Source organism: Sinocyclocheilus grahami, unplaced genomic scaffold, assembly GCF_001515645.1.
Source record: "Sinocyclocheilus grahami isolate Dianchi unplaced genomic scaffold, SAMN03320097.WGS_v1.1 scaffold767.1, whole genome shotgun sequence".
NCBI lineage: Eukaryota > Metazoa > Chordata > Actinopteri > Cypriniformes > Cyprinidae > Sinocyclocheilus > Sinocyclocheilus grahami.
In genome coordinates this window covers 55,501-70,636 of record NW_015505946.1, presented here as the reverse complement: position 1 = coordinate 70,636, position 15,136 = coordinate 55,501, and the positions used below count along the sequence as shown (strand labels likewise).

The window sequence follows — 15,136 nt, the reverse complement described above, 5'->3', positions numbered from 1 at the left end:
CTACCATAATAATTTAAAATGCAGTAAGCTCATTAGGAAAGTGGTGGCTACATAACAAATGTGGCATTGTGATGTTTTTTTTTTAAATCTGATATGCAAGTGAGTGCTGAGTGTCATGATAATTTAAAGCATCTCGTTCATTTAAACAAAGCCAAAGCTGAAAACTTTAAGAATACTCAAAGATGTACAAATGTAGTTATTATTAATGTTTTATGTTGTTACTGTTTTATGTGTTTGTGTAGGAGCTTGAATACCACCAGGCAGTGTGTAGAAAAGCTCCTTCTGTTCACAGATCCTGCACCAAGTCACCTTGCTCTCGATCCTCCGGAACTAAACTCCAACACACAGCCAGAAAAGAGATACATTCTGGTAAGACAGCAACCAGTGACAGAGCGCTCGCGCACACACACACACACACAAACTGGCATATACTGCATGGTGTACAGGGACTCTTCTATAAGGTAAATAGGTAAATTTAGCTCAAGGGGAACTAATTATTTTATTTATAGGGAATTTTGACAGAATAAATTTTTTACGGCTGATCAGTTGAATTGCTGTAACTATCAACTATGCAATGGATATTAATATCCAAAATATAGTGAAAACACTATTTAGTAGTGCGGTAACAAGATTGACAGTTTAAACATTAATTTGTAAGCACATAACACAAGACACTTTTCTTTAAATACAAACAAGACTTTACTGGACAAATATATGCAATTCCTTAGACCTTAAACTGTTCCATAAGCAATTCCCTAAACAAACCATGCATTTTTTTTATTTAACCCTAGCATTGACTTTTCAATGAGGCTATGAAACTTTATATTAAATGCACCAGTTCAGCTGATTCTTCATTGATTCGCTGACGGTCTGGAACAATCTGGAGTGATGTCTTGGGAAGACAACCACGATGGGCATTGGCTGAAGGATAGATGAGGAGTCTCATAGGCTGGTTAAAGTTTGATGCAGTCAAAGACAAAGTCGGATACAGCTTTGCGCCAACTTAAAAAATGAGACTTTCAACGGAAAAGAAAAGAAACTACATAAAAAAAAGAAAGAAAAAAAGTGTGTGACAAGTGTTATCTCCTCATGATGGTAGAGAAGCAGCAATCAAGCAAGACAAAAGCACCCGAAAGCCAAAAAACAAGAAAAAATGTTTGTGTCATGTAGGGATGGGTGATAAAACGATATCATATTGAAAACTTCAATATGAAACTTCAGGGGTTTGTTCGTTGTATGATGCCGATCGCATAGATGTGACTATTAGGAGTCAAAGTTATAGCTCCACCAACTGGCAGCAAGAAGTGTGTCATTTTCAAAATACTTTGAATTCAGCATCTTTTTATTTTTACTCGATTTGCTTCAGACTTCATCAGAATAATGTCAAAACACAGCCGATGTAAAACTGTTGAGGGAATATTAATATCTAAAATACTGTTGCCATGGCAACGTTTCAAACTTGAATATTCTTTTCTGGTGATTTTGAAGCAGATAACATGCTTAGAATTTCATGAAACTCAACACACAAATCAGTATTAATGACAGACACTGGCAAAAGCTCATAAAAGGGCATGGAGGAGGCGCTCTATAGCGCCACCTTTTGACAAAAGTTGGGGAGTTAGTTTTAGCTACAGACACAAAACTCGGTACAGACATTGTTCTCATCAAGACGGACAACTTTCTAATTTACAGTCATAAGCTACGACTAACAGGAAGTCAGCTATTTTGCTTTGAATGTGGATTTTTGGAAAAATCAGGCAGTGGAATTTTAGATACTCCGTCCAGATACTGGATATTGGATATCTTGAATGGTGTTGCAGTGGCGATTTATTAAAAGTAACAGTAAAAACGTTAGCAGTAATTTTCTTATATCTTTAACCAAGTCATTCGAGAACAAGTAATTCTGAGGAAATATGGTTAGTTTCGTGACTTTACGAAGCTCTATGGATAAAAGAAAATTAAAAAACTATCAGACATCTGATCACACTCTACCTCTATGAGTGCGTGTGTGTGTGGGGGGAGAGAGAGAGACTTTTAAACATCTCTTTAATCACCAGAAAAAAAAATCAGTATTTTTATTGTTGTTGTTTTTGCATTATTGTATTACAGCTAAAGAAATGTCTTAGGCCTTATCCTTTTCTGTCAGTTTTAGGGACAAAAAAGTCCTAGAACCAGTTAATTTGTAGGGCACTGACAACATATTTTTTATATAATTATGTTAATCATTATGTTAATTAGAACATAAAAAAGATCTAACAATACATAAAAGTGGACTTATACTATTTTTTTGCTGCAACTATAACTACGCAGTCGTTAGTCCGATTGACTTGAACATTGGCGTGCAGTGTCTTGGTCGAAGGTGCCATGAATGAGGTCTATGAGGACCATCGTGTCTCTCAAAAAACATGGCTGCCATTGGCCTATGAAGTTTGAGAACCTGTTAGACCAGGTTAACAGAACGAAACATCGTAGGCCTGTTTGACTCTTGCCTCTAGCAGTCTGTGTGAAGTATAAAAGAAATCAGTCACCGGGTGGCGCTACGTATCACACATAAACAATATTCATAGCATATGTTGAATCTCCTCATTCTCTATAATTTTGCCTTAAGGTCCTAGGTATTTCACTAAACCTCAAAACCACTGCATTACAATTCTCTAGATTTTTTAGGTCAATAATTTTCAAAAACTGTTGAACTTTACCATTTGGATAGCCATAATGGGATCATTAAGAAAATGGCCATCTCCAAATGTACTCAAAAGCCTATAAAACTTAAATGCTTTCATGTCAGCCTAGACCCTAACACCATAGATGGCATAAAGGTCTTAATACGCTTGAACCCCGATAAATGCTGCTTGCAGCTTTAATTTTATAATGTTCTCTGAGGTTCACTTATAATGTTAGTGTGATTTTACATTAAAAACACATATTTAGAAGTAATAGGCTATTTTCTATCCTGTTTTTGAGCCTCTCTGCAGAACAGTCTGATTTTATAGGCAGGGTGCATTCACAACTCGCAAGTAAACGCACACTGCTGTGATTGGCTAAAAGTTTCGCTTATTACATTTACATTTAGTCATTTAGCAGAAGCTTTTATCCAAAGCGACTTACAAATGAGGACAATAGAAGCAATCAAAACTAACAAAAGAGCAACAATATGTAAGTGCAGATGACAAGTCTCGTTTAGCCTAACACAGTACACGTAGCAAGGTATTTTATTTATTTACATTATATATATATATACATACACACAAAGAAAAACAAGTAGATAGAAAGAAAAAATAGAAAGCTAGTGTTTTTTTTAAATAAAAAAAGAAGACAAATAGATAAAGTAGAATTTAAATAGAATAGAAAGTGCTAGCGTTAGAGGGTCAAATAAAGATGGAACAGATGTGTTTTAGTCGTTTTTTTGAAGATGGCTAAGGACTCAGCTTCTCGGATTGAGTTGGGCAAGTCATTCCACCAGGAGGGAAGAGTTAATGAAAAAGTCTGTGAAAGTGATTTTGTGCCTTTTTGAGATGGCACAATAATGCGTTGTTCACTTGCAGAACGCAAGCTTCTAGAGGGCACATAACTCTGAAGTAATTAATTTAGGTAAAGGGGCGCAGAGCCAGTGGTGGTTTTGTAGGCAAACATTAATGCCTTGAATTTTATGTGAGCAGCTACAGGTAGCCAGTGCAAATGGATGAACAGAGGTGTGACGTGCATTCTTTTCAGCTCATTAAAGATTGATCTTGCAGTGGCATTTTGGATTAATTGTAGAGGTTTGATAGAAGTGGCTGGAAGACCTGCCAAGAGAGCTTTGCAATAGTCCAGCCTGGATAGAACAAGAGCTTGAACAAGGAGTTGTGTTGCAGGTTCTGGACAAGCGGAGATGCCAGATGTTGTATAAAGCAAATCTGCAGGACCGGGCAGTTTTAGTTCAGTGTCATCAGCATAGCAGTGATATGAAAAGCCATGTTTCTGAATGACAGAACCTAGCGATGCCATGTAGATAGGGAAGAGAAGTGATCCAAGAACTGAGCCCTGAGGCACCCCAGTAGCTAAATGTTGTGACTTGGACACCTCACCTCTCCAAGATACCTTGAAGGACCTATCTGAGAGGTAAGACTCAAACCACTGGCATGTGGTTCCTGAGATGCCATTTTCCAATAGGGTTGGCCGGAGAATCTGGTGGTTCACCGTATCAAAAGGAGCGGACAGATCCAGCAAGATAAGTATAGAAGATTTGGAAGCCGCTTTTGCCAGTCTTAGGGCTTCAACAACTGAGAGCAAGGCAGTCTCGGTTGAATGTCCACTTCTGAAGCCAGATTGGTTGCTGCCCAGGAGGTTGTTCTGTGTGAGAAAGGCTGAGACTTGGTTGAACACAACTCGTTCAAGTGTTGAGTGCAATGAAAGGTAGAAGGGAAACCGGTCTGTAGTTCTCTAAAAGAGTTGGGTTAAGAGTGGGTTTCTTAAGAAGTGGGGTTATACGAGCCTGTTTAAATGTTGAGGGAAAAACACCAGTGTGAAGGAATGTGTTAACGATGTGTGTGAGTGCAGGTACAATGGCAGGAAAAATGCCTTGAAGGAGATGAGATGGAATAGGATCAAGCGGACAAGTAGTAGGATGATTGGAAAGGATGAGTTTAGAGACTTCTGCCTCAGAGAGTGGAGAGAAGGATGAAAACGAGTGTATGTTTGCTGGTAAGATGTGTTTGACAGTTTGTGGTGTGGCAAATTGTGCACTGAGATTTGTAATTTTATTAATGAAGAATGTGGCAAAGTCGTGAGCTGTTAGAGTTGGTTGAAGGAGGGGGAGGAGGAGGACAAAGGAGGGAGGAAAATGTTTTTAAGAGCATGCGAGAGTTAGGCGAATTGTTAATTTTGTTGTGATAGTATGTCCTTTTAGCAGTGGAGACATTAGCAGAGAATGAAGAGAGGAGTGATCGATATACATTAAGGTCAGTAGGATTTTGTGATTTGCGCCATACTCTTTCTGCAGCTCTGAGCTTAGAACGATGCTCACGGAGAACATCAGATAGCCAAGGGGCAGAAGAGGTGGTACGAGCTGGCCTGGAAGACAAGGGGCAGACACTGTCTAAACAAGACGTAAGAGTGGAGCAGAAAGTATTTTTAGCACTGTTAACATCAAGAGATGATAACTGTTCAGGGGAAGGAAGTGAAGGTGAAACCATAGCAGATAGCCGGGAGGGTGAGAGTGAGCGTAGGTTACGTCGAAAAGTGACATGTGGAGGGGTGTGTGTTGTGTCAGGACCCATGTTGAGGTTAAGAGTGAGGAGGAAAGTGATCCGAGGTGTGCAGTGGATTAACCAGTACATGATCAGTGGAGCAGTGTCATGTGTAAATAAGGTCCAGTTGGTTGCATGATTTGTGAGTAGCCGTAGTTAACACTCGCTTGAGATCAAAAGAGGCAAGCAGAGTGTGGAAGTCTGCAGCCTGAGGTTTATCTAGGTGGATATTGAAGTCTCCAAACATAACTAGGGGAGTACCATCCTCAGGAAAGATTGAGAGCAGCACATCTAATTCTTCCACGAAGTTACCTAGTGGTCCTTGGGGTCGATAAACAACTATAAAATTAATTTTAAGAGGGTGGGTAATAATGGTTGAATGTGATTCAAAGGAGCTGTTGATACTCAGAGATGGTAAAGGATTACATTTCCAATCATTAGGGATAAGCAGACCAGTACCTCCACCTCTTCTAGTCAGACGGGGGGAGTGGGAAAAAGATAAATTATTGGAGAGTGCTGCAGGAGTAGCATTGTCCTCTGGGATGATCCACGTCTCTGTCAGAGCCATGAGGTTTAGTCTTGAATGACTAGTAATAGAAGTAATAAAAATCTGCTTTGTTTACAGCAGACTGGCAATTTCAGAGACCAATAGAAAAAGAAAGTAGTGTATTAGTAGACATAGGCAAAGTGCACAGGTTGTTAGGATTGCGCTGCCTACATTGTGGGATGCATGGTTTGCGAGTGGTAGTGATATTAGGGATCTAGAAACACATAGTAAGAATATTACTTATTAATTATATTATATACTATTCACAAAGAAATGCATGTTGACCACATCCAACACTACAAGGATGCCTTGTCTAAAGTAAAATTTGACTTTTATTCCAAATTAATTTGGGCTAGTGGCCATAAATATTTGATGACCATCTGACTTTCTGCCACCAAATATGTAGACCTATTCCACCATTCTTTGCCAGACTTTTATTATCTGTTTTGAGTCTGAAATTGAAAATATCCACCAGCAGTTACTTTTCTTGTGCCTTCACACTCTGTCTTTTCTACTTTCACTCTACCGACTGCTGAAGATATATTTTGTCTTATCCGGAAATACAAATCTATCACTTGTCAGCTCAACCCTCTTTCAATTCACTTAGTCAAAACTGTTACCATCTTTGTCCTCTTTAATTACCGAAATTGTACACATACTTCTTGACAGGTTAGCTTTCGTTGGGATTACTGTCTTGGTTTAAAGCCTCTTTAGTTGTACTCAGTTAATCCAATTTAAACAATTCCAACCAAAACTATCTAAAGTTAACTGTGGTGTTCCTCAGGGTTTTGTTTTGGGCTATCTTTTATTCATTATCTATTTACTTCCTTTCTGTCATATTTTTAGTAAATCTGGTATCCATTTTCATTGCTACACTAATGACAACCAGCTGTCTTCCAAGCCCTTGAGTTCCTTCCCTCCACCTTCTTTGTCGAGCTGTTTAGCTGAAATTAAAGACTGGCTTTCAGCTAATTTCTTAAACTCAGTTGTAAAACTGACGTCCTCCTTGCAGGATTAAAGAATATTCTGCAAAAATCTGATTATCTTTCTGTAGCTAAAAAAAATGTACTTCGGTTAAGAGACTGGGTGTCATCCACAATAAAACCCTATCCTTTGAAGCTCATGTTAATATCACTCATACTGCATAGCCTACTTTCATTGAAGTAATATCAATCATCACTGTCCCTCCCTCACAATGAGTAGCACTGCAGTTCTTCCATGCACTGGTTGCTACATGTATTGATTACTGCAGTGCTCTCCTATCTGGTCTCCATTCTAAACATCTTTATAAAATTCAGTTGTTTAAGAACTCTGCAGTTCGTATTCTTTCTAGAACTCCTTCCATCAAGCATATTTCTCCAGTTCTTCAGCGATTATACTGGCTTTCTGTATTGTAAATGTATCAATTGTAAATGTCTGCTTCTTACGTTCAAGGCTTTTAATAATCTCACTCCTCCATACCTTAAAGGATTAGTTCACCTCCAGAATAAACATTTCCTGATAATTTACTCACCCCCATGTCATCTGAGATGTTCATGTCTTTCTATTTTCAGTCGCAAAGAAATTAAGGTTTTTGAGGAAAACGTTCCAGGATTTTTCTCCTTATAGAAAAATACAGCTTGCTGTCTGTGTTATTAATATTAAAGTACAAAAGAAAAATCACTCTGATCAAATTTGCTCTTGACTGAATCTTTAGTAAGGATTAATCTATAAATATGTGGTAAAACGAGATAAATACTGCTCAGCATAAACGCAAAATTAACAGTCTCACGCAGGCGCAACAGCAGCGTAGGTTTCGTTTTGTGTGAAAACATGAATGAAGGCAGAGTGCTGAAAGAAATTAAATGAAAGAATGTATGAATTAATTAATTCTATGAATGCATAAGGGAGAATGGACTGTTTCTATGATATTTGCTTTTAATTTGCCCAATGTCGCGAGACTGCTTTATTTACAGCGGTTACCGAGGAAACCGCTCTATTTCTGCTGTTCCTTTCGCGACATCTGCTGTCAGACAGTGGAGTTACATTTCATTCAGCCCCGTCTGCCTTTTTTGTTCAGACCAATGCGAAAGACGGCTCAATTTTTTATTGTAAATCTTAACCTGTAGATGTAAAACAAGGTAATGTGCATTCTAAAAATCTCAACTCTAAAATGTCTATAATTTATGATTTTGATCCTTCTCTTAAAATGAGTTAACGACTGAAATGTGAGGTTAATCATTTAATTTTTTAATTTTTTAATTTATTTACTTACTTTTGGTCAAATCTAGTAGATAACATGTTATGTTGTAAGTCACCAAACCTTTATTTTATGATTGTTTATAATCCAGCCATCATTTTTAATAGTAGTATTTTAATGTTTATGCAAACAAAACGTGTATAGTGCTGCTAATTTTATTTATTGTTTGTTGGTTTTTGACATTATACAGTATTTTTCCTTAAATTATGTTAATAATAATAATTTCCGGAAAATATTATGTTCTTTATGTGTAGTCTTAATTTTGATAATCCACTGAATATTAAATGGTACTAAAACTATACTCCCCCCTCCCCCCCATCGGCCCGCCCCTGAATGACCGACCATGTTTGGGAGTTGAAAATACGCGTGTAAATCTGCTTGTAAATCTGTGTAAAAAAATAGCTGAAAACAAAACACACGTATATGTGTCCACCCCCGCACCCCTCCCTCACCCCCAGAAAAAAAGTTCAGGCTCAGGATTTTTTTTTTGCTTTAACCCCTGCGAACAGATTGCAGACAACTGTTCTCAGGTTCTTACGCCACATGTCAATTTTCTCATTTAGAACATACAAAAAAAGAACATAGAAAAAGTTTTGAAAGTTCAAAGTTGCTTTGACTTTGGAAAAAATGTAAGATGTAAACCTCCAAATTTCATTTCTCTAATTATCATATTGTGTCCTCATAAACCATATATGCCACACAGACACAAATATACACAGCAGAGCAGCATCCACTAATCCATCCTTGTTCTCTTCAGATTTTCAGGTTCTTTATTATATAAATACATTTTAACAATTTGCATCGTATGTTTTTACATTTTACCTAGTGAAAGTGAAGGACAACAATCTTCTTCCCATTCTGCTGGAGGAGTTTCCGCGGGTGCAGCTCTCTCCTCACACTTTGTCCCGTATGTGGAAACAGCAGCTCCGACAGATTGACCAGCTCAGCTCTTCCCAAAACCAAAACAGACAGACACAGTCCAAACTTTTAAAACAAGTGAGAGATCTAACACACACACAGAAACACACCGATTTTATGTAAACCATTTACATTTACAGTAGTATTATCAGCATAATATCAGCATGACAATTAAATAACTTTCTCTATAATGTAAAAATTAAAAATGGCTAAATGTAAGAAAAAAATCTAGATAATATATTCCGGGCCTTACATTGGCATAATGTGGTGGCAAAAAAAAGGTTTTATTCACTGAAAATATTGCCTTCTGCTCTTAACACTTTTTGATACATATGTTAATACTTATAGTGACATGCTGTTGTATTAAGCATTATATATTGTATAGTCACATGTAATAATATGCAATAAACCTAGTCATGTGTTGACAGATTTTAGTTTCTAACTGATATGTCTCAGCTGACTACTGATCAGTGTGCACAAGTTCATTGTGTTTCAGCACTGAATGGGTTCACGTTTTTGTATTTGTAGCTAGAAGAAGCTCAGAAAAGACATGACATGCTGGTGCAGATAATCCACAAAGAAAAGGAACACAACCGTCGCCTGGTAAGAGCATACTCATAATAAAGACGCAAAGACTAAATCACACAAAATTAAAAGCCTTTGAGCTCAGCTACTCAAAATCTTATGTCTGTATGTTTCAGAGAGAGTTCAGGGAGAGGATCCAACAGCAGAAGTCAGCTCAAAATAAGCTTAGAGAACAGAGGCAACAGGTTGCTCGTGCTAAAAAATATTACAGCGTCTATCATGTTCAGCTACGTGCCAGACTGATGCAAGCAAAGACACAAGAAGAGCAAGTAAGTGCCAAATCCACAAACGCTATTACAGGTGCTAAATTGTTTTAAAACCATAACCCTTAGCATTAAACGCCTATGGCCTGCAGGCCAAGTAATGGAAATCTAATGCAGTGGCAGAATTGCCCTCACACAGATGCTGTTACTTATATATCCACTAGAGTTCCTCTTGTTGGTATCGTTAAAGGGCACTAGAGGAGGACATTCCTCGCGCCATGTCATATCTTCAAAAGTCGCATTGTTTTCTCTATTTGGAGTACAAACCCAATTGAATAAAATATTGAGATTTGAAACTTCCACATCATTGCATTCTGTTTTTATTCACAATTTGTACAGCGTCACAACTTTTTTGGAATCGGGTTTGTATACAAGACTAGGTAATTATTTGATATGTTGTCACTCTGCGGCAGAAATTCAACATCAATTTCCATTCCGATAAAATTAAATCTAGAATATTATTAGTGCAATTAATGGGTCCTTTACGTGGAAGTGAAGCAGTCAGTTAAGTTAACGTTATTTAGTAAAGTGATCAAAAAAGATGTTTTGTTATAGCTTTTAGAGCAAGGGCGCCACCATCTTGCGGTACCATCACGTGTGACGTCACGGGGTTGGTTCGCTCCGATGGCCAGTGAAGTAATATAAGCATTTCTTTACATTTTGAACACACAAATGTTATTTTAACACACAAATAATTTGGGTTTCACCATAATTTGGATGAATATTCAACATCAAACTGTCTATATGCTAAGTTTTGATCGTGGTATCCCAAACATTGTTTTCATAATGCCAGGCGCAAGGTGATGTAACCAGACGACGCTTCATCATTCATGTCGCATTTTATTGTTATGTCAGACCATTAAGACATATGCATTACATTGACTGGTTCACCAGTTGTATGTATCATATTTTATGTTCACCTGCGAATACAATTAGCGTTTAACTAATCACTTAACGTTATCTGAACAATCGGACCAGTGCTGCTTCCTCAATAAAGTTTATCATTCTCACGTGTTTTTAGCCTTGTCAGTTTAAATATTAAAGTGATTAAGCCATTTAAGCGTGAGACAGCATGGAATAAATTTCAGTGCGGTTTTTACACGCTGTGATAGACCTTTTCTGAAAGAGATTTAAATGCGGTACTCAGGCGTTGTGATAGATCATTTCTGTTCGCGGCTTCGCGCTGGTGGCGCCGCACACACACACAAAGCCACAGCTCGGCTCGGACAGCACGTGAGTAGGCTACCAAATTGAGCTTTCTGTCACGCCTTCATCAACAAGTGCACACAAAGCATGTCGGAGTGACAGTCTTGAGGAGTATCCACGTAAACGAGTATTGTTTCCGATTTACTGGTGTGGTTTCTTCAAACCCTAATACTGCTCGGTCCCATCGCCGTATCGGCTCAAATGCATAGGCAATTGCACTTATTATGGACTTAACAGTGCTTTCATTGTAATCTTCCTCCATTTCAAAACAAGCGTGTGTTCAAAATAAAGAAATGCTTCTATTACTTCACTGGCCATTGGAGCGAACCAACCCCGTGACGTCACACACGGTGGTACTGCAAGATGGCGGTGCCCTTGCTCTAAAAGCTATAACAAAACAACCTTATTTCTTTAAAATGGTTACATTAATCATGTTTATTATATATTTTTTAATCAAAGTGGAAATCACTTTTCTAAATAATGTAAAATTGACTGACTGCTTCATTTCCACTTTAAGCATGTTGTCTAACCCCAGCAGTTCAGGATGTGTAAAAATGCCGGTCCTAATGCATCTTTTCATTATCTACGTGGATGTTAAAATTGGCAACAATTGACGTTATCTGCAAACAGTATTAATTTGGATATAAAATTAGCAAATCATGATGTCTCTGTGATGCCCTGGTGACCTGTATACAGTAGCCATTAAAAAAAAGTGTGATCTTAGTTGTACTCTGAAAAAGTGTCTTTCAAAGAAATGTATATATTTAAGGGTATAGGCCTATATACAATGCTTTATGAAAGTATTCATACCCCTTCGTTTTTTTCACGTTTTATGTTGCTGCCTTATATTAAACTACTTTTTTCCACATCAATCTACACTTTGTCACCATAATGACAGCAAAAAACTGGTTTGTAACAACTTCTCAAATTTATTAAAAATAAAAAACAAATAATTTTTATTGCATAAGTATTCATTTTCTGGGACACATGAAATTTAGCTCAGGAGCATTCATATATCTTGTAGATGTCACTACACTTCAAGTGGAGTTAACCTGTGGCAAATAGAAAAAAACAAGTCCTGAGATCAAAAGAACTGCCTGTAGAGCTCAGAGACAGGATTGTGTCAAGAGACAGATCTGGGGATGAGTTTAGAAAAAATTCTGCCGCATTAAAGGTTCACAGAAGCATGCAGCCTCCATTATCCTTAATGGAAGAAGTCTGGAACAACCAGGACTGAGGGACTCGTCAGAGTAAAATGAAAGCTCAATGCAGCAAAATATGGGGAAGGGGGAAGTCGTGGCCTAATGGTTAGAGAGTCGGACTCGTAAACCCAAAGGTTGCGGGTTCGAGTCTCATACCGGCAGGAATTGTAGGTGGGGGGAGTGAATGTACAGCGCTCTCTTCCACCTTCAATACCACGACTGAGGTGCCCTTGAGCAAGGCACCGAACCCCCAACTGCTCCCCGGGCGCCGCAGCAAAAAATGGCTGCCCACTGCTCCGGGTGTGTGTTCACGGTGTGTGTGTGTTCACTGCTGTGTGTGTGCTCTTAGGATGGGATAAATGCAGAGCACTAATTCCGAGTATGGGTCACCATACTTGGCCACATGTCACGTCACGTCACTTTATATAGAGACAGCCATAATGAAAACCTCCAGAGCATTCAGAACCTGAACTGGGCAGAACTTTCACCTTCCAACAGGACAATGACCCTATGCACACACTAAGACAATGCAAGAGTCACTTATGGACAACTCTATGAATGTCCTTGAGTGGCACAGACAGAGCCTTGGCTTAAACCCAATCAAACACTTGCAAAGTTGTCACAAATCTGCTTTTTGCTTTGTCATTATGGTGTGTAGAGTGTAGATTGATGAAAAAGGGAGTAGGAGTAATTATTGAATTATTCAGCTTTTATGAACAAGCAGAAGATAATGCAGTTTTTCCAGTAGTAGGCGGAACTAATGCGCAAACAGCAATCTAATTGGCTGGCTCTCATCTATTACCGTCCCTGTTTTGATTTCAGCAAATCAGCTTGATTATATTGCCAATGTGTGCATAGAGGGTTGAAAGGTGAGCCTAGCGTTTTGATTCTTTCTGCTGTTGAGAGGCTTGGTCACTGCAGAGTGGGCTTTCAGTCTGACTTCTCTTAAACATGCCAAAGACAGATCCTTACCCTGTTCAGTGCTGAACTGGCAAGCTATTCCAGCTGCAGTGTTGAACCGATTCCCTATTGAGAGTCCTCTGCATTATCCTGTCTTCTCATGCTTGTCTCTTACGTGGGCGACCAGCCTTTTTGGGGGACTTGAATGAATTAGTGTCATTGTAAACCTGCAATATTCGAGGAATCACAGATTTGGAATGACCAACTTCTCTTGCAGTGGCTGAAAGGGTCATCCCTTTGGCCTTCATCTGGACAACCTCCTGTCGCAGAGTTTCAGTCACCTTAGAGCGGCCCGCCATCTTGCAATCTCAGTGAAAATTAGAGGAATGCTGCCAGTTAAATAGTGTTTGTTTAAATAGTGTAAAGATACTTGAAGGTATCTTTAAGTGTTCCCTAATTTTGTTCTTTTTAAAATAACTCATTTAAGTTTTTTATACTGTGCTTCATAATACAATTAATTTATGAAATATGATTAAAACACTGCCCTTCTACTCCTGTTAGGATAACTTTAAATGGGACTAAGCAGTGACCTTGAAATTTAGGAAATTATTGGTTGTTCTCTAATTTTGATCTCCACTGTGTGTGTGTGTGTGTGTGTGTGTGTGTATATATATATATTAGTATTTTAACCCTTTCCAACAATGACTGTATGATTTTGAGATCCATCTTTCACACTGAGGACAACTGAGGGACTCAGACGCAACTATTGCAAAATGTTCAAATGGTCACTGATGTTCCAGAAGGTAAAATGATGAGGAATAGGTGTTGACTTGGCCTCCAAATTCCCCAGATCTCAGTCCAATCGACCATCTGTGGTATGTGCTGAATGAACAAGTCCGATCCGTGGAGGCCCCACCTCGCAACTTTCAGAACTGCTGCGAACATATTGGTGCCAGATACCACAGCACACCTTCACGGGTCTAGTGGAGTCCATGCCTCGACGGGTCAGGGCTGTTTTGGCAGCAAAAGGGGGACCAACACAATATTAGGAAGGTGGTCATAATGTTATGCCTGATCGGTGTATGTATACAGTATACATACACCGATCAGGCATAACATTATGACCACCTTCCTAATATTGTGTGCCAGTGCTGCTTGAAAGTTTGTGAACCCTTTCAAATTTTTTATATTTCTGCATAAATATGATGCAAAACATAATCAGACTTTTGCACAAGTCCTGAAAGTAGACAAAGAGAACCCAATCAAACAAGTGAGACAGAAATATGTTCTTTGTCATTTATTTATTCAGGAAAATTATACAATATTACATATCTGTGAGTGGCAAAAGTATGTGAATCTCTAGGATTGGCAGTTAATTTGAAAGTGAAATTAGAGTCCATCTGTTTTTCAGAGTTGTTTTCAATCAGTGAAATTACTATCAGGTGTCAGTGCGTGCCCTGTTTTATTTAAAGAACATGGATCTATCAAAGTCTGATCATGTTTGTGGAAGTGTATCATGGCACAAACAAATGCGATCTCTGAGGACCTCAGAAAAAGAGTTGGTGTTGCTCATCAGGCTAGAAAAGGTTTCAAAGCCATCTCTAAAGAGTTTGGACTCCACCTATTTCAAAGGTTTCAAAGGACTGCAGGCTAACTTCTAAGCAACTAAAGGCCTTTCTCACATTGGCTAATGTTTATGAGCCCATCATCAGGAGAACACTGAACAACCATGGTGTGCATGGCAGAGTCGCAAGGAGAAAGCCACTGCTCTCCAAAAAGATCATTGCTGCCCATCTGCAATTTGCTAAAGATCATGTCAGAGGAATACAGGAGAAATGTTTTGTGGATGGATGAGACCAAAACATAACTTTTTGGTTTAAATGAGCAGCGTTATGTTTGAAGAAAGAAAACACTGCATTCCAGCATAAGAACCTTATCCCATCTGTGAAACGTGGTGGTGAAACATGGTGGTGGTAGTATCATGGTTTGGGTCTGTTTTGCTGCATCTGGTCCAGGATGGCTTGCCATCATTGATGGAACAATGAATT

General features: G+C 38.6%; 1 protein-coding gene and 1 long non-coding RNA gene across 6 annotated transcripts in view; both read left to right on the top strand.

Moving 5' to 3' along the window:
- LOC107561326 (centrosomal protein of 95 kDa) overlaps positions 1-15,136 on the top strand; it is a 197,192-nt gene that overhangs the window by 133,681 nt on the left and 48,375 nt on the right. For all 5 annotated transcript variants that reach the window (XM_016245750.1, XM_016245749.1, XM_016245748.1 and 2 more), the window contains 4 exons: positions 243-369; positions 8,841-9,010; positions 9,461-9,535; positions 9,634-9,786. In XM_016245750.1, coding sequence (XP_016101236.1) covers positions 243-369; positions 8,841-9,010; positions 9,461-9,535; positions 9,634-9,786 — 525 coding nt within the window. The remainder of the gene's footprint in view (positions 1-242; positions 370-8,840; positions 9,011-9,460; positions 9,536-9,633; positions 9,787-15,136) is intronic.
- LOC107561328 (uncharacterized) overlaps positions 10,487-15,136 on the top strand; it is a 21,771-nt gene continuing 17,121 nt past the window's right edge. The window contains exon 1 of the long non-coding RNA XR_001605838.1: positions 10,487-10,543. This is a non-coding gene — a long non-coding RNA (uncharacterized lncRNA). The remainder of the gene's footprint in view (positions 10,544-15,136) is intronic.